The 19,396-nt window shown below is 41.2% G+C and overlaps 2 protein-coding genes across 2 annotated transcripts in view; one reads left to right on the forward strand and one right to left on the reverse strand.

Annotated features, from left to right (window-relative positions):
- PDZD8 (PDZ domain containing 8) overlaps nt 1-2,995 on the forward strand; it is a 58,489-nt gene extending 55,494 nt beyond the window's left edge. Inside the window, 1 exon segment of the mRNA XM_031062582.1 lies at nt 1-2,995. This exon segment is cut by the window's left edge and continues 86 nt beyond it. Coding sequence (XP_030918442.1) covers nt 1-600 — 600 coding nt within the window. The 3' untranslated portion in view covers nt 601-2,995.
- Nucleotides 2,996-4,354: 1,359 nt separating this feature from the next.
- SLC18A2 (solute carrier family 18 member A2) overlaps nt 4,355-19,396 on the reverse strand; it is a 16,707-nt gene continuing 1,665 nt past the window's right edge. The window contains exons 2-13 of the mRNA XM_005427732.3: nt 18,825-18,908; nt 16,364-16,456; nt 15,855-15,944; nt 15,701-15,744; nt 15,567-15,627; nt 12,132-12,227; nt 10,158-10,236; nt 9,856-9,907; nt 9,379-9,442; nt 8,220-8,339; nt 7,522-7,655; nt 4,355-5,685 (exon numbers count right to left, since the gene is read on the reverse strand). Of these exons, the coding sequence (XP_005427789.2) occupies nt 5,575-5,685; nt 7,522-7,655; nt 8,220-8,339; nt 9,379-9,442; nt 9,856-9,907; nt 10,158-10,236; nt 12,132-12,227; nt 15,567-15,627; nt 15,701-15,744; nt 15,855-15,944; nt 16,364-16,456; nt 18,825-18,908 (1,028 nt within the window). The 3' untranslated portion in view covers nt 4,355-5,574. The remainder of the gene's footprint in view (nt 5,686-7,521; nt 7,656-8,219; nt 8,340-9,378; nt 9,443-9,855; nt 9,908-10,157; nt 10,237-12,131; nt 12,228-15,566; nt 15,628-15,700; nt 15,745-15,854; nt 15,945-16,363; nt 16,457-18,824; nt 18,909-19,396) is intronic.

The raw sequence follows: 19,396 nt of genomic DNA on the forward strand, positions 1-19,396 counted from the left end.
CCGGGCCCCGACGTGGCCGAGCCTTCCCCCAAGCACACGCCGAACACGTCGGACAACGAGAGCAGCGACACCGAGCTCAGCGGGCCCAGCAGCCCCTCCAAGCGCACCGTGGGCGCCGGCATCAAGCTGGTGCGCAAGGAGGGCGGCCTCGATGACAGTGTCTTCATCGCCGTGAAGGAGATCGGCCGTGACCTCTACAGGAGTTTACCCACAGAGGAGCGCTTCCAGAAATTGGAGTTTATGTTGGATAAGCTGCAGAATGAAATAGACCAAGAGCTGGAAAACAATAATTCGCTGGTTAAAGAGGAAAAAGAGACGACCGACGTGAGGAAAAAAGCCCTGATTTCTGCTGCACTGGCTAAGTCGGGTGAGAGACTGCAGGCCCTCACGCTGCTGATGATCCACTACAGGGCAGGCATTGAGGATCTAGAGTCTCTGGAGAACATGCTCTTAGAGAAGCAATCCAAAAAAGTGACTAAAGATTTTGAGGAAACCAGTATAGCAGAAGAAGTGGATAGCGAAGATGGTAGTCTGACAGAGGCTCCGACATTGAACATCATATCAGAAGAAGAACCTGTTGATCCACCTCAATCAGACTGATATTTACATATTTAGTCTTTGAAGGAATGGACTAAAAGAATACTTTGCACTTAAATCCAAACACACACAAATTAAATTAAAACACTGGTATAATGTGCGTGTCCTGCTTCTCCACAGTTAATTGCTAATAGTGGTTCTTCTCCAGCTACAGCACCATCATTTTGTTAAAGTAGTTGGTTAAAACTACACTTTGGGGTTTATATTGGAAATTTATTTTTAATAACTTATTTTTATTTTTTCTAATTATGTAACCTTACCATTTCACATCAATGTTTGTTGTTTCCTTAATGCATTACTTGACCCCACTTCCCCTCTGTATTATTTTTTGTTTGTTTGTTTTTTAGCTAGTGTTTTCAATGGGAAACAGGCAGGGTTTTCAAGATGTTTAGTATCCATTGTATGATGAAAACATTATAAGCTTGTTGCATGCTTAAGCTGATGACTGACTGAGAAGTCACCAAGGGGCCAGGCTTTTAAGTGTTAATCACAGTTTTATTGTATGTCTTCTAGGTAGTTTTATATTTTTTGCCAAACATATCATGAAAGCTAACAAAAAGTCTTTCATTTTGTCTGTTATTAATACTTACTGAAGTTACCATTGCATATCATTTGTTTTCCATGTTTTTGTTAAATACAAGAACTTTTTGTAGTTTGTATTTAACACGAAATATAGTAATGCTATGCTAAAAAAAATCCTCCTTAGAACTTGGGACTATTGTTAGATGTCAAAGTATAAACTGGTATCTCATAATAATTTAATTGGGAATATTTTCAAGGTAAGAGGCTCGTTGCCTTCCAGAATGAAATCATATGTTTGTGATGATGTTGTATTATCTGATAGCCTGATAAAGGAAAGTTGTTCTTCACAAGAGTTGGAGGTTTCATTGCCTTCTGTGTAAAAGCATGTAATCATGGTGTAAGTAATATAAAGAAATTAATATTTTGCTGCAGACTATCATTTTGGAAAGCTTAAGGTGCAAAATACAAAGTAACTAATATTCTCTCAACACTTTTGAGTAATCATAGCATGGTAAGTTGCATTCAGCTTCTCAGACAGAAGATAGAGTCTGAGCAGAAGGGTCACCTTTATCAGCAAAATGTCTTATAGTGTATATAACATGTTTTATTTGAGTCAATTTGTGAGTCCAGTAGAGATGAGGAAGAAATTCAGCCAGCTGCTTTTGAAAAGAACTGTCTGGTCTTGTGCTATGTGTAAACTATGGATCTTAGCATCACCTGGCTAAGGCCATCATTCTTATTTATTTCCTGTAGACATTGTTTCATCTTCTGTGTATAAAAATTTTGTATAAGATATCATCTTTATTTTAGGTACTGTGCTAGGTACTTGTATCATTATCACTGGTACTGCTGGTAGTAGAAAAAAAAGCCTTTGTGGGAGTGGAGTTTGAGATGGTAAAAATAATTCCTTTAGTTTTTGAGGTCATCTGTAATGTACCTCTCCTTTAAATTTGCTTCTTGGTTTAGTTTGTGATGGGCAAAATTAAGAAGCAGTAGTTTTCATCATGGGACAATGTGCTTGTGCTTCTAAGCAAAATGGTTACTGCCAGTCATGCAACTACTTGCACTTTTTAGTGAGTTCTGGGCAGTTGATACTACTTAGTTGATGTATGGAAAACTATCCATGGTAAAACAGGCATGTGACACACTTCTGAAATTAAGCTTCAGCAAATAATCGCACAAAATGAGCTTCCCTTCTTGTCTAAAAGTTATTTAACCTGTACTTGCTTGAGATGCATATTAAGACTTCCCCACTCCATTTTCTCAGCAGCTTACCATTGGTGGTGATCTGCCTTCAATGCCATCAGTGTTTGCTCTTACAAACTACTACAGAGGTTTTCAAATATATCCAAGTGCTTCATTTAAGCCCTGGAGCACATGAAGGAGCTGTGAAAACAATGCAAATACTGATTTCAAAATACACATTCATGGTTTTAAATTGACTCCTGTAACACGGTGGGTAAGAAAAGCTGGGTATCGTTTTCTTCACATAAGTGTTGCTAATGATAATGATTGTAAGAGGTAAATTAAATGTAGTGCAATATTTTTAAATATACTGAATGGAAAAAGGGCAAAATAGTTGTATTTTAGTGGTAAGAAGGAAAACATGAATTCCTATCTGGCATTATTTACAATAAGCAGTGAATCTCCAGGGGGAAATTGTAATATTACATTCCTGATGTAATCTTTGCTTCATGCTTGACTGTAAATAGCTGAAAATAAAGACTACCACAGAAAACAAGAATATCTTGACTTAATGATATCTGAATAGGTGGCAGCTACACACATTTGCAGAAGACCTGCCTAATATGATTTTGTTGGCTATTATTTTATCATGAAAATAAGCTTTAATAAAATAGTTTTGCTAAATTATCAACTTTCTTGCATTGTGTCAATGTTTTTAAGCACTTCTATTGCAGTAGCTTATCATCTAAAGCCATCTCTTAAAGGAAGGATCTTCAGGGGAGAAATACGTTTTGCATAATATAAAACTACTGCTAACTGGATTATTTGGGGTGAGAAATTTGAAACAAAGCAGCTGTGCAAGTTTACAGCTGCAGAGGAGTAATAAATAGTGGGAGCAAATGAATAAAGTGTCTATCACACCTGAACTGACACAGATCAAAATCTAACAAATAGGGAAAATCCACACTTTTCCAGGACAGCAGGGGGCTTTTTGTATATTTCCTGAGTAAAATTTCTTCCTGACTGTCACCAGAAAAGGTTTGGTTACTCATTACTCAAAAAATCCTAAACAGCTGCTAAGTTTTTATTTGGGAGTGGGGAGAAAGGTGGCACAGAGATTACCAACATAAGTGTCTGTGTGGATTTTAATTAATCTTCCTCTTCTGATGGAGAAGGAGAGAAGCAAGAGAAGGGGAGCCACTGCATTGATCTGCTCAGCAAATCCTGGGAAGATGCTGCTCCCTCAGGCCCAGCAGACACTGGCACCAGCTGTAGAAAAGGAATGTGATCCATTTCTCTCTCCTTGGGTCTCCTCCTCATACTCATGTTGCAGATGAATGCAAACTCCTCCTTAGTTTTGACGTGCTCAAAAATTCAAAACGAAGCCATGAAGAAAGACTTTTGGTGCTTTTAAAAAATGTGAGTTGCTATGTTTGAATCATATATTAGTGAATTCAAGAAATACACTGGTTGATCAGCTGGCAAAAAGATGAACACGTCCTGTAATAATTCAGAATTGCTGCATTGGTATTTCAGTCTCAAATTTGATCAGATTAACAATTTGATCTTGACCAAAAGACTTCAGTGAAGTTAAGTAGAATAACATCTCTTGGGGGAAAGTTTCAGTGTTCAAATCACAGTAAAATCTGAGCCTGATGTAAATAGCCACTGATCTGCACAATTATTACTTACTTGGTGTTGGTGAAGAATTCATCATGTGACAGAATCTTGGTTTCTGAAGGAGCTCTGAGAAATGCTTTCCTGCCAGCTTTCCCCACGCTGGTAAAGCATACTGCATAAGGCAAATCCTGAGGGGGGTTGTTCTTTTTTTAATCCTTTTTTCACTTTATTACAATAGATCATGAACTTCTGTCAGATAACTTTATTTTGATGTGTTCTGAATGCATAATTATTGACAGAGCAATACTTGAAGTTTGATCCACTATATTTTTCATATTTTTTGACCATAGTATATACGCTTTACAAAACTATATGTAAACATAGTATCTATGCTGTAGTACATAAAACATCTGCAATTACATGAGAGAAGGCACATCAAGATTTTCATTTTACAAATGAAATGATACACCATGGCTGAGAAGGACATTGGGATTGTTTTTAAAATGCTTTCTTTCCAAGTCTTGTTTTTTCTAAGTGCAGACAGGGATTGCCTAATACAATAGTTCACCTGTATTGGGCTGTGTCCCCAAATGTTATGAGATAGGCAACAAACTGGCTGCTTCTTCCATTTTTTTTAAGGAAAGAATGTATTTGAACTCATTTAAAAAAATAACTGTACATTGAATTTTTAGATCTATATGTAAATGCATGTAGAAGAGTTGTTTGAACTGCTCCAGGTAGCAGCTCACTTTCAGTACATGCTAAGACTGAATACTGTAATACTGCAGCTGTTCCTAACCACTCACTGAAGATAAACAAACTAAAATAAAGGTGAAATATGTTAAAAGATCCAAAAGATGGAAATACAAAAATTATCCTCATGCTGTTACATTCCCTGCTAAGGGACAGGAACAGTGCATGTTCATACCCACTTTTTTACCTGGTGCTGAGTGTTTGGAGGCTTCACATTGCACAGCTGCTTCATTAAAACTTTGTTAGATACCAAAATAGCAATGCACTCATCTGTTTAACAACATATTTTCCTCAACATTGGTGGTTCAGGGAGAAGTCAGTATTTAAATTGACAGAGAAGTTGTGCCTCTTACTTAATTTTTTGTATATATTATTAGGACCTGAAGTTGATGAAAAAAGTGATAGTGCTGTTCACACTCTGAATTCCAGCTCTTCTCAATGCAGTTACAAGGGTGTCACTTAAAAGGATGCAAATTGGATGGGCTTTCTTTGAGGGTTGCTTTTTAAAATTTCCAATTAAATAAGAAAGACTCAGTTTGACAGTAACCTATGACTTCAAATAAAATATGAAATACTGTCAGTGAGGTGACTTTAAAAACCAAATAGTTAAAATTCACATTTTATGCAGATTTATACTACACATTTAATAAAAAAGAGTGTAATATTCAATAAAATTAAATACACAAAGAGTAACACTATACAAATGGTCTATAAAAGCTCTTCCCCCCATAAGGCGGTTTGCAGTCTGCTTTATAGTCACCAATAAATAATATACCTTTGGTTTTTCTGATCATTTCACTATTAAATGTACAGTACAGCTAAAACCTATTTCTGGATGAGATGTTTCACATGAACCACAGCATTTTGTACACCTAAATATGTTATATGGCTTTTCTGTTATTCATCACTTTCATATTCCTCCTCTTCTTCACCTATGGGGTAGGATTGGATGTTGTTCTGGGTGTACATTTTTGTTTTCACAGGACAGTTGTGATCCATGAGTATTGCCTGGAAGAAAACAGAGTGTGAGTAATTCTGCTTAGCATCCAGCTGGGGCTGGGGCTGCATGCACCACTCAGGGATTCACCTCTCCTCCCTTGAGGCAGAGCCCAAACTGATTGCAATTAGGGTAAATAAAGTCCAGAGGTCTGTGTGAGGGGGGATCTTGGTGCTAAACACAGCTCTGGAAAATTTCTATTTCCAGTATTTCAGCCCAGGTATTATAGAAATACATCTACCTGATCTGCAGAGACAGTAGTTTACCCCTCGCAGAATTAATTTCCATCTATTAAAACCTGCATGAATGATCAAGAGCAGTCCTACTGCTTCAAGCCAGTTCTCTTTTATTGCTTTTGTCCCGTCTTTCCATGGAGATCCAGAACAGCAAAACTGAGGATGATGCCAGGAGTGGTGGTCCCAATACTGTGCTTTGACGCCCACAGCAAGCTAGAAATGGTAATCATGCTAAGGGCCAGATAAAATACTAAATTTTCTGGGCTGAAATTTCCCAAGGAGTTTTGGAGCAGCTGTGTAGTGTTCTTCATGCTGAGTGTAGTTAAGCTTGGGGGTTATTAATTATGCAAATACCACAATTTTGGGACCCTCCTTTTGCCTGTCCTCCAATCTGAAAGAACTGGTACAGCATTTTACAGCCACAAGCCACTTGGGAACAGGAACTATTTTGCATTTCAAGGTTCGTTAGAGGTGGCAAATGCTGGAAGGTGTTGGAGCCATGTGGGGACATCCTGTCCCTTCAGGGTTGTGATGTTACAAATGAAACAGTCAGGGATCATGGAGGTCTGTGATAACTTTTATATTGCCAGGAAACAGCAGCTGATTTTTTTGTTCCTTTTTGTTCCTCAGCCTTATTTAATGTACAAAACCCAAAACAAACGAAAGCAGTGCATTCAGCAAAGGTCATGACAAGGGATTAACTGTGATTCTGCAGTCCAAACATGAGCCAAACAGAAGGTCTCTGGCCTCACACACACCATTATGGCAGCAAAATTCAATTTTCCACCTTCTGCCAGTACAAAGTGAGCAGCACCAGCATCAGGTGCTGTCCTTACCTTGCAGAGAGGTGCCCCTGCAGAGTAAGACGATGACCCTGCAAAATTGGTTTCTTTTCACCCAATAAACAACCAGCAACTACATTTTGGGCCCAGATCAGGTTTTTTCCAGGAAGAGCAAGGTTGGAGTGCTGAGGGCTAAACCTACAGATGATGAAAGTGTTCTTACACGCCCTACAGTGGCTGGGGAGCACTGAGTGCTCCAGATCATTAAGTCTTTGGCAAATTTATATTTTTTAAAAAAGAGAAGCCCTGTGGTACATATTGGACAAGAGAAGCCACTAGTTTGTAGGGATAGGTGAACTGTATGAAGGAAAGAGAAGGAAAAAAAAGATGATTCAAAATATTCAAAATATACTGTGGTATATTTTTCTATATTTTTTCCCCAGAGGACTATGGGAAAAACCAGTTTGAGGCACACCAAGGAATAATTTGGTCAATTGGCCAAAAGAGTTCTGGCACCTCAAGGAAAAGAGAAATGAATTCTCTACTGACTCCACCACAGCATACGCTGGTGCAGAGGAATGTCTGCAGGACTCTGTTTCATAAAAATCAAATTTGTGACTTTGTAACAGCTAATTAATAAAGGGTTTGCCTTGGACATAGAAACAACGGGGAGTTCCTTCCACAGTTAATGCCTGAAGGTGAAATGTGGGGGCACGGTTCTGGTCCCATTTTGAGGAACTTAGAGGCAAAGATGCAGATATAAGTTATCATTTGTTTCACTGAAAAAACACCAAAATAGAAAAAGAAAAAGAAACCAAGTCACACTTACCATTTTCTCCTCTTTGGCAGGTGGACTTCGAAGGAAAAAGCACAGGGGAGCAAAGATGATATCCACAATTCCTATAATTGTCATGAGCCATGGGAATCCGATGGCCTTGGCAATGGCACCACCAGCAGAGGGACCTTGTACAGATAAAACCCTTTTCTGCAGATTGCTCTGACACAAAATTTGCAGCAGCATATTTTGTATACAAGTAATTCTGTATACAAACCCCCCATCTTACAAACAGATTTGAGGAATATAAAGACATGTTTGTAATTATATCATAAAACTTTCCTGGCTCCATAGCCCACATTCCTCGGGGAGATTTGAGATGTTCCTGAGGGCATCTGTGTCATGCTCTCAAGGAGCAGGGGGTGAGTGGGGAGTGATTCCCCCCACAGACCCTTGGAGCACAGCTGTGGTTGTAGTTTTAAATGTTCCAAGGCCTCTTTCCTCAGCATATCCCATTTGTGTTCAGTGCCTTCAGACACCTTCAGGCCTCTCACAGCTCATGAAATGAGCACAAATTGCAGCAGGGGAGGGGAACAGATGCCAAACACAATTCCCCCTGCTCTGATTTCTTGCAGAAAATAAGAACCTCCCCTCATAAAATCTGCAGGCACCACTGGGATTCACAGCTGGCATTGTGGCAGATTCCTGCTTTTCTTAACTGTGCTTTCCAGGCAGGGGAAGGCTGGACTTACCTATGGCAAAACCCATGCAAAAGGCAACGTCAGCTATGGCATACACACTGCCATAGACTGACACGTGGCGCAGATCCACCAGGTAGCCCATGATTGGCATCATGGAGGAGTCCACCATCCCTGCAAAACACATTCCAGGAAAATGCTGCCTTTTCTTCCCCTTCTTTTAACCCTTTTGGGTGAATTATGTGCTAAAAAGGGGTGCAAAAGCAGCTAAAAGGATGCTTGTTCATAACTAAGCAAGATTTGTGTAAAAATAATCTGTGTTAGCTTTGCTTTTTATGGTGTTTGCTGTGCCCAGGGTCATGTGTGGACAGGTATACAGGTGTACACGTGGCACCTGCTAGAGGAGAGGAGAGATGGGAGCTTAGGGTGTATCCACACTTCCCACCATCTGAGCAAAGCTCTCACCTCACATTCCCCGCCAAGTAATTAGGGGAAAGTTATCTGGTGTAAACTTGCCCTGATTGAAGGGCTAAAAGACAGCATTAGCCCCCATGACTGACAGTGTTTTTATCATGTCTTTTGGTACACACCCTCATTTCTGGCAAGAAACAGCACAGACAGCTCACAAAACTGCTGAGACGCTTGGGGTCTGAACTGGCGCCTGTAACTTCTTTTTTCACTGCACATCCCTGCCCCAGGACATTTGCTGAGCACCAAGCACTGAAAAGCAAGGCAGGGTCCCTGCCTGCACAGCCCAGTGTAAGGAAAGTCACACATGTCACTTGAAGAATATATGTGTGTGAGCCTGAGAATTCCTCTTTATGTACAATTTAAGCCTCTTTTTTCCAGTGGGAATGTCTATATAAATCCTTCTCCTCTGCAGGAAAAGCTGTGGGTTTGGGGCAGTGCACAGATGCATTTCTAAAAACAACATTTTACATTCATGGACAGTTTGAAAGGTCTGTTTGGGTGGATGGAGCAGCTCTGGACAGGCCAGCTGGTCTAAAGCAGCCTGGTTCAGACTCCCTAAGCACTGTCTCTCAATCCTTCTTGCTCTGCCTGCCAGTCTGGGCCACAGCTCAGGCTGCACCACTGTTAGATCAGAATGGCAAAAAACCTGATTTTTTGTGTAACTTCACGTCAAATCATTTTTACAGAAATAATAGAACTCATGTAAAGAAGTCATGTAAGAGCTCATTGCAAATGTTCTTACCTATGGCAAATCCAACTCCAAAAGTTGGTGCTATGAGCCCATAAATGTTTTTAGCAAACGGTACCTACAAAGGAAATTTCAGTTAATTACACCACACTGCACATGCTAATGAGGTTAGCTTCTTTTTCTGAGATAAATTCTCCAAGTAGTTATGGCCCACTTTGTACAGATCTGAGAGTCTGATCCTTGTTCTGAGCTGTCATTTCAGACAACTGTGCCATTAAACCACTGGCACACTTACTATTATAAAGTGCGGAGTGACAGCTCAACAGAGGAGCATGCTCCTCTCAGAGTCATCATTTCTAAAAATAATTGAAGCACTGAAATAGGAAAGCACTCAAAAAGCACTCTGATCTGGAACCTATTAACCACACATTGTTTAATAACATGTCATAAAACTCTCATGGGAAAGCACATATTTGAAGATGAGCACACCAACATTCACATGATTTCAAAGATGTGTGATTGTCTACTTACACATAAAATACTTATTCCCACGATTAGCATCCCGAGCAAAGCACAAAGCCACCTACCAAAGAAGAAACATCACTCAGAGATGGTGATAATGAGATGTTAGAGCTGATCCTGAATGTTTCAAAGCCATGTCTGAAGTACTGAGTTAAACAGCAGAAGTAGCCATGTGTTCAAAAAAAAAAACCAATTTTGCTCCTATAGACCAAGCTTTAATAATTTCCATTATCAATAAAGTGCCCTGGGAAACACTGGAAATGGTACATGAAGAGACTGGGAGGTGATTAGTATTTTTAAATTAAGCATACCTTCCAATTTTGTGTGCAAGTATCCCAAAAAGATTCGTCCCAATGAGATAAGAGATGCTGGCTGGAAGAAAAGCAACGCCTGAAAAATATGAATGAGAGGTTTTATCAGCAAGGATTTCAGGGAAGTGTTAGAAGAAACTAATAAATGCCAGACACTGCAATTTTGATCTGGACACCTCTAATAGAGCCCAAGGAATCAAATATCCGGTTTGTTGCAGCCTCCCCCTGAAATCTAAGGACATCATCTGTGAGATGCAGCAGCAACCTGATGCCTTTGGAAAAAGAGTTTTTCAGCATTAGATACAAGAACTGTTCTGGGAGAGGGAATAGAACAACAAAGAGCAAAAAAGTTTATATCTGACTGCAATAAGCTTTGGGATGGGTCAAGGAGAGCAGCTCTGCTGCAGCTCAGGGTTATGGAGCATGCGCTGAGCACATGCAGCCAGCCCAGGTGCTCAGGGTGGGTGAATCCCCTGCAGGAGGGCACAGCAGGGCTGCTGGGGCTCTGCAAGTGACAGTCCCCCTCTGAGCCTGGCAATGCCACCAAGCTTCCTGTCACAGGCAAGTCTCTAGTGCTGAGATACTGCCCTTGGTCAAGTACAGACTGAAGCATGTATCAATAATGTAAGGGTAAAAGACCTTTAAAAATTGTATCAAAATGATTAAGCCAATGTATTTTTAATTTTTTAGAAAATTACATATTGGTTTAAGGAAAATAAATTTTTTTTAAACTGTAATGGCTTGCAGATGAGGACACCTGAGTAAATTCTGTCTCTCTCACTTCCCAGCTCCACTTGGAAAAACACATTTTTGGCACCAGCAATGCTTTTCTATCCCTGAGGTTGCCACAGCAGCGGCTGTATCTAGAGCAGACGCTGTTGTCTGGTGAGATCTCTGGTTTAAAATGCAGTTATCACAGTCTGTACTGGAGGATTCCTCCTCTCCTTGCACAGAAGTCCCAGGGCAGGACCCAGCCAGGGATTCAGAAATCAGCTGTGGTGTCAGGGTACACAATCCACCCCTGCCTCACGTGTGTGTGCTCCTCATCTTTCACCAGGGCAACAGAGCTTTTCTCATTTCCTGCCTATCCATCTTCCTTCCCATCTCTCTGATATATTCATAAGGAAAAAAAACCCAAGAGGTAATTTTTAGCACAGCAATATCCTGTGATTAAAAACCTTGTGGGTTACAGTGGTGGTGCTGGGGAAATATTTAATTTCAGCCTGTGTAACCACAGCTACTTCAGTACTGCTTGGAGCTATCTGGTTATACCAAATGGTCACACAGAGCAGACCTTGGCAGTTGTAAAAGAGAAATTATACTGCAAAGGCTTGTTAAATGCGACTTGAACAGGTTGGTCTGTAAGCTGTGGTATACTGAGGCAGAACTATAGTTTTCTAAATGGGCTTTATGCACAGTAATATTCATTGGCCAAACCAAGGTACTTTATACCTTCCTCAGATCATGCTTCAAACAGCTGGCTTCCAATTGCATAAGATAATAATTTGCTTAAAACCCTGCAGTTCAATTTATAATTTAAGAGGCTTAAAAATTTTAATTAATGCTGCCAAATCAGACAAAGTGAAATGGAGTCAATTACTTGTATCATTAAGGGGTTAAATTAGTCTTAATTTAAAATGGGTATTTTGCTTCTAGTAACCTCTGTTCAATGAAGTGATTTGTAAATCTCATTTCTATTGCACCAGTAATATGAAACTGGTGAGGGAGGTGGATAGGCAATATTTATTTTTCCTTTTTGAGGTTCAAAATACCTAAGTTTGCATGTTCATTCTGCTGTACTGCAGGCTAGAAGTTATTGCCAGGTTCAGCATTAAGAACTCCTAAAAGGTTCACTCATTAAGAACTGCATCTGTGGCCACTCTAGATCTCAACTGCAAATAATCTTTAACAGGACCAGAACTCAGACATTTAATAGACAAAATATAGAGATGCAAACAGTGCACTGTACTTTACCAAGCTGCCATTTTTTTGAGCACATGGTCTCCATCATCCAGATGGGTAAAGCTGGTTCAAGCATAGCAATAGCCATGTTTGCAAAACAGATTGAGCCTTAAAGAAAGAAAGGAAGGGGAAAAAATAGTAGCAATTATTTCTTTTGACTGTAAACAAAACACCATGCAAAGAATGGATGGTTTTACATTAAACATTGCACTTTTCACAGCCCCATTTGTCAAGTGTCAGATGGTGATTAATGTTAAATAGAACACAGTGTAAAATCACTGAAGGCTAACTTTTTATATGTTTCTATTCTCCTAGAAATTCTACAATAAAGGTTAAGCTATTTCATAATGTGAAAGTTTGCAGTGAGCTTGATGACATTTGGAAAGTTCATGAGGTTTGTTGTACAAATGATTAGCTGAACCTACAATCACTTGGTCTTTACCTGGTCTCCTGGGGCAATGGCAGAGCCCTGTTGTGTAAGAGGCTCAGGCTCTGACCCTGTGCCTGTGCCACCTGAGAGCTCATTGCCCCTCACGTGACAGCATGTGGAGGTCTTGATCCTGGAAATACCAAGGTACAAGCACAGGGATGTCTGTTCCCAAAAATGGGGATTTTCTCTCGAGACCCTACAGCGAGCCAGCAAACGTGGCTTTGGCTTTGAGCTTGCACAGCCCTGTGAATTTCAAATCTCTTTTGAATCCCTGGACCTTCAATAACCCAGGCACAAAGGATAGCAAGAGGTGGAAGCGCTGGTTCAGCCTGGCTGCCAGCTCAGCTCTGCCCCACACCAGGGCCTGCAGAGCCAGCAGTGGGTTTGGGTCGTGCTCATCTCTCTCAGTGCTGCACTTCAGCTCCAGAGCAGGGATTAACAAACCCCATGGTATTTCTTTGGATTCAAGACGCCTTTCACACTTACTCAAAAGACCCTCAGGCACTCAAGGCTTAATGCAGGGCAACAGGACATGTCCCCTCTGCTAATCCCTTTAAAATGGTTTTTGGGAATCGCTGCTGGACGTGACAACCTCAGACTCGTGTTCCATTTCTTCCTAAAATTTACAATCTGTGAATTTCAGGAAAATATATTCTAGACTCTTCCAGTCATTTACTATACAAATTTTACCTTAAAAAAATAAATCTATATTTTTCTGAGGTCAGAGAAACATTATTTCTCTTGGAGGGAGTTCCTCATCACAAGGTTCAAAACCAAATGAGCACTGATGTCATTCTTTGCTCAAAGCTGTCAGAATATATTAGACTATTCCTAAAATGACCTTGCTGGCAAGCTGGCTCACTCCCTTCCCCAGGCAAGGAGCAACAGCTCAGCACTTGCCCCAAAGACAAAAGCCAACCTTTCCACTTGGGTGCAAGCTCCCAGAGTGGGTCTGCAAGGAGCCCCAGTGAAACTCCTTGGGGCTCTCCCAAGCCAAAATCAGCCAGGCTCAAACAGCTTCCTTGATGCTGGAAAAAGCATTTCAGGCTGCACAAAGTGCAGCCAGAGGAAGCAGGATCATTCTAACTGAGACAGCTTAAATAGCAAAGGACTTGCTATTTAATTAAATATGCTATTTAATTAAATATTCTATTCTATTCAGTTTATTCTATGCTGAGCAAAGCTCACAAAGGAAGGAGAAACAGGTGTGCTTGCACATGATTGTGGCACCTACTTCTCCTTAGGAGGAAGCAGCACCAGAGCTTGCCAAAGCACTCAGGGATATGGTGATAAAAGTGCTTCAGACCTATAGAATGTGCCCCAAGAGAAAAGTGAGAGCCTGAGCTGTGCTCTGCAATCTCAGGGCAAAGTCCAAGAGCCTGCTACCTCAGCAAAGCTTCCCCAAATGAAAATAAATTAATTTTTTCCTCCGTCTTGCCTGGAGCTGACCTTACTTTAAAGTGCCATGTGTCAAGGGCATGAGTGCTACATCTTTTCCTCTTTGCATGAGATGAAATGTCCTGTGTTGGCCAGAAGGTGGGAAATTGCAATGCCATCTCCAGAGCCAAGAACCCCCCAGCTTTTGGCAGAGTGCCACAGACATCAGTGGCATTTTCCTGGGAAAGAGCAGGACCCAGTGAAAAGCTGCCCCACACCTTCCCAAGGTGTGCTCATGGTGATGTCTGTCTCATCTCTGCTTTTCAGATCATTTAAACCAACTAAAAGCTGTCCATGCAGCTTTGTCAGGCAGCAGCACTGATTTCCCGGTAATCCCTGTCAGTGAGGTTTGGCTTCAGGAATGACACTGACTTCACTCCCTGAGCTCCCACCAGCAGGGACAAAACATGTCAGGGACATTTCTTCTGCCTGGTCAGGGTACTGATGGCACAGGCTGTGCGGCATGACCTCTGACACAAACCAGGGCATTTGACAAAACCAAATTTGGTCTGCGAGGGAAATAAAGCAAGGAGAAGAGGCTGAGGTCAGAGAACATCAGCATCATCTGTACTGTCCAAGCACTGGGCAGCCTCTGTCCTGGGAGGCAGAGACCCCAGGTGCTCCCCTTAACCCAATTGATAATCCATGGGGTTTTCTCATATTTTATATGCTTTAACTGCTATAATTTAAATATATTTTATATATTTTAACTGCTTTAACTAGGAGAAGTTACTGAATCAGCTGAATGACAAATCTGATCTCTTATCACAAGAACTGTCACTGCTATACTTTTATTGAGTGTTTTTTTCGTGCTCCAAGAATTTCTCAAGCAAAAGGGTTTGTACAACTTAAGTCACAGCTCAACCAAGTCACAGAGACAAGGTTATGATAATTCCCTAAAATCAGTAAGAAACTGAAAACTTCCAGAAATGCCTGGAAGAATTGCACTGCTAGCAAGTTAGGATGAAGAAACAGAACTGTGAAAATAATTATCTGCTTCCAGGTGTTTTGTCAACATTAAAAAGGGCCAGGCTTAATTACAGACTTCAGAATAAACATTCAACAATGTGCAGTGCAAAAAGGCAAACTTCTCTTGAGACAGAAAGGCTCATCAGAAAAAAGATACATATAATACCAAGCACCATTCACCACTCCACCAGACCTTTTCTGAAATACAACAATTCACACTCAAGAGACCAAACTCACTCTCTCTTCAAACAGAAACAAAGTTCAGTGTTATTCCCCGTGCCTGCCCGTGATGTGCTGGCAATCCCTCACTCCCAAAGCCTTGGCCCAAGTCACTTTCCTCACAAGGAGTTTCCTGGCCACATCTCATTGCCCCAGCAGGCACCTGCAAGTCATCACTGGCCTCTCAGTTGGAAAAACACATTTATTTCAAATTTTCTGCCTGTTGTGCTTCTGCTGGTACATTTATCCTGTATTACCAACACATTCTTAGATCTTTATGTAAAGTAAACCAGCAAATGACAATGCTGTTGAAGCAGCTCAGCCCAAGGCATGCCAGGAAGCTAGGAATGACATCCATGGCTGGTTTAAAGAAGGAAAAAAAGGTCTGGTACCTGCAGCAATAATGATATACGGGTCCTTCAGAAGTGTCAGTAAAGGTGTCCCCTTCTGACTCTGTGAAACAAAAGCTTGGGATTAGAAAGGCAAAGTGACACCCATTCCTGCAGTGTTTTACCTTAATACTCACTTCTGCCTGTGTTCTGGAGGGCTGCAGGACAAGTAACTGAACAGCTGTGAAGAGAAATGCATGCTGTGACTCTCCTGCAGGGAGGGGACGGATGGCAGGAACAGGAATGGGACGTGCCTCAGGGGGATGGATACTGACTCAGGGACCTACTGACCTCCATCAAACAGAGCCAGGGCTGCCAGCACCAGGAAGGGAGAGCTCTTCCCCACAAACTCATACATGACACTCCCAAAAGGGGGGCCCACTGCCAAGGAAAGGAAAGGACACACTTGTGAAAACTCTGACAGAACAAAACCCCTGTGAGCGTCCGGGCATCCTGCTATGGGCACAGAGCGACCAAAAATCCAGTTTGAAAATCCCCACAAAGATCATTGATCATGGCAATAACCATATTTTCCATTCCCCAGAACACTGTGCAGTGTAAACAAAACCCAAACATCTCAGAGATTACTGCTTGACATGTAATTCCCTGTGTATATCCACACAGGGAATGCCTGCTCTGGGAAAAGCTGTTCCTCACATGCACCATGAACCCAGTCTGGAGACTGCACAATACCACAACACCCAGTGAGCCCTTTCTGCTGCTTCCAGAGGTCCCAAGAACAAGCTTTGGGATGGCTGGGGGATGGTTTCTTCTGCCAGCAGAGCCTGCAGCTCACTGACCTAACACTCCCATAGCCAGGCCTCCAAGGGCAATTCCCATCGCGTTGCCTCTCTCTTCATCATCCGTGTAAACAGTGGCAAGCAATCCCATCCCTACAATTAAAAATCAATAAATAAATAAATAAAGAGGCATAAGAAAATAAATAAATAAAACAAATAAATAAATGAAGAGACACAAGAAAAAAGCACAGCACAAAATTGGACATTGTGTGGTACAGTTTATGGTCATCATTTGCCACACCTACCAAACATTGTACAGAAATAACCAAGTGGTTTTGGTTTTGGGGTTTTTTTTTTTGTGTATATATATATACACTCCCTTTCCATAGAATCAACTTCCAAGCAAAAATGGTTCTGGCAGCACTCATGGTCCCCAAGACCATGTTCTATTGAGCAGTATTAGTCAGGTAATTTAGTGAAGCCCTTATTTGTTAGATTCTTTATTCATCTCTTTGTCACAGACCTTTTTGATGATGCTTTCCAATGAGCAGAATCAAAGCTTTTGACAAGTATTCACCATCATTTATTCATACTCAGAGTGCACAAAGGTCTGGTGACCACTCAGCTCCAATTGTGGACAGCGCTCTGGGCATGAGGTATTATGCAGAGCTGATTGCTTTGTAAATGAGTATTTCAAGTTCAGCATCAAAAAATTAAAGGATCCTTTTGACCTTTATCTTCACATGCCTTATTTCTGCACTTGATGATGAGCCTTCATTTCACAAAAGGAAACATGAAGCCTGATTTGCTTGTCTTTTTGTGAAGCACTCAGACACCGCAGACGTAAACGCTGCAGGAGAGTCCTTATAGAAATTAATAATTCTGTTTTCAAATCAAGATTTACATAGGACTCAGTAAATAAGTTCTGTAGCTACACAGGGAAGGAAAACAATACATTGCATGGTTGATCACTCAGTAAATACCATCCATCACCAAAAGAGCAGAGGTCCTGAGTGGATTACCATGTTTATTGAAAAGAGTGGATGACATCAAATTGTTTGCATGAATGGCTGGAGAGCTGCATTAGAATTCACAATGAATGTGGGATTTGGGGAAATATTCTGGAAGAAAAGAGGGAGGGGGGAATGCAAAGGCAATAACACAAAGTTCTAGGACATAGATATATATCTGTGTGTTCTATCACACATAGATAGGAGTGGCTGCACACACAAATGCAGGGGAGTAAAGGACTGCCAGGGATGGCTCACGAAATTTCCTTTGCTGTGAGACACAGGGTGAGACTCTCACTGCTGAGGGCCCTGTAAGGAGCCAGATCTTCTCTCAGAGCTGGGTCTGGCTCTGGTGCAGCACAGGGAGAAATCTGGGGCTGCTTGGAGACCATGCAGAAAATGGCAAGGGCTCAGAATAACATCTGTGAGGGACAACTGCAGGACTTCCAATTGAAAACCAGAGCGGATAAAACTGATGTGAGAGGTGATAACAGCCTTGCAATACAAAAGAGAGCCAGGAAGATAAAGAAAGGAAACTGATCTTTGTGTTCTCTGCAGAATGGCAAGCAGAAATAAGCTCGCATGGCAGCAAAGAGCCTTTAGATGAGACATCAGGAACAAAATCTTCCTGACCATGAAGGTACTTAAGCACTGAGCTGGATGCTGAGGGCAGTTCTGGAGGCTTCTGAGGTCAGGCCTGTCAAGCGTGCATGAGGAATGACAGATATTGAGTTGATCCTGCCTTCAGGAAAGGGTGGACTAGATGGTCCCTTGGCCTTTTCTGCTCTTTGTGTTCATTGGATGAGAAAAAAGAAAATCTTATGTTCACCTAAGAGCCCATAGCTCAAGGTGAACCCTTGCACAGGGACTGTTACACCTGAACAATAATTTTGATTCTGGAATGTCTTCCTTTGGAAAGCTTGACTTGCAGCCCTAACTGATATCAGGTTCTGCCATTGCAGGAAATTTTTCCAGAATTGGAATATTCAGCATGAACAAAATGTATTTTCTCCAGCCTCAGCCTCAAGAATGCTCGTATAATTTGGGCTGAAAACCCATACTCCATTTTATTTACTCATTAAAAAATGAGATACATTTTTTGGAACTGTGATACCTAAGCTGGCAGCCAGTATGGTAAACCTTTGAAAACAACATTTTATAACAGAAATTTCTGTAACAGACAGAGCTGCTGTTCCAACTGTAATAAGTACCAACATAAGTTCCCAGTGACCTTTAAAATGGCTAAAAATGAATTTAAAATGTTGAAGACACAGGTGCAGAAATCCCAGGGAGAGTGCAGTTCATTTAGTGCTCTACCTTACTGCAACCCAAATACCAAGGAAGTCTTAAAAGACATTTGCTTTTGAGCTACTTCATATGAAAGAGACAGAAAAACAAAAAAAGAAATTGATTCAACTGAATATTTTTGTATTAATTATTGAATGTGCTGATGAAATCCAATTAAAAAAAAAGACTGAAAGTGATCTGCATTTTCCTCTATCATCCCCTACCTGCCACAGAAGAACAAGAGGAACCCACTCCTTGCAGGGACCTGGCAATAAATAGTAGTGCATAGCTTCCAGAGAAGGCAAACACTGCAGGAAAAAGAAAAATAAAAAACAGAGGTAATTTTTAAAATTAGGTTAACTATAACTAGGTTAAAAAGTTAGATTTCTTGAAACTATCAGAAAAACTTCCTACAATTCAGTCAAGTGTTTACAGCGACTTGTGCCACTTTCAATGCTAACTGCATTATTTTCCCTTATTGCATTTAGATGTGTCAGTGTTGAATTGCTCCCAGGTGTCTAAGCCTCCAGGTAACACAGAATGCAAGAGCCCCAGCAGTTTTAACTAATTACTCAGGATTTGATTACCTCTGCTCTGGTTCAGCTGCACACAGGAGGCGTGACAAGTTTTCTTTCCAGCCTCACCTCTCCATGCTGCTGCAAGCACCAGTGCTTCCTCCAATAATGAGTGGGTGGAGAGAGGTTTTCCCCTGGCGCTGCCAGATGTGTGGAGCACAGCTGGCTGAAGGTGCAGGGAAGCCAGATCCCCCCATTCAAAACCTTCAGCAAGTTCCACC

The sequence above is a fragment of the Geospiza fortis genome, unplaced genomic scaffold (assembly GCF_000277835.1).
Source record: "Geospiza fortis unplaced genomic scaffold, GeoFor_1.0 scaffold719, whole genome shotgun sequence".
NCBI lineage: Eukaryota > Metazoa > Chordata > Aves > Passeriformes > Thraupidae > Geospiza > Geospiza fortis.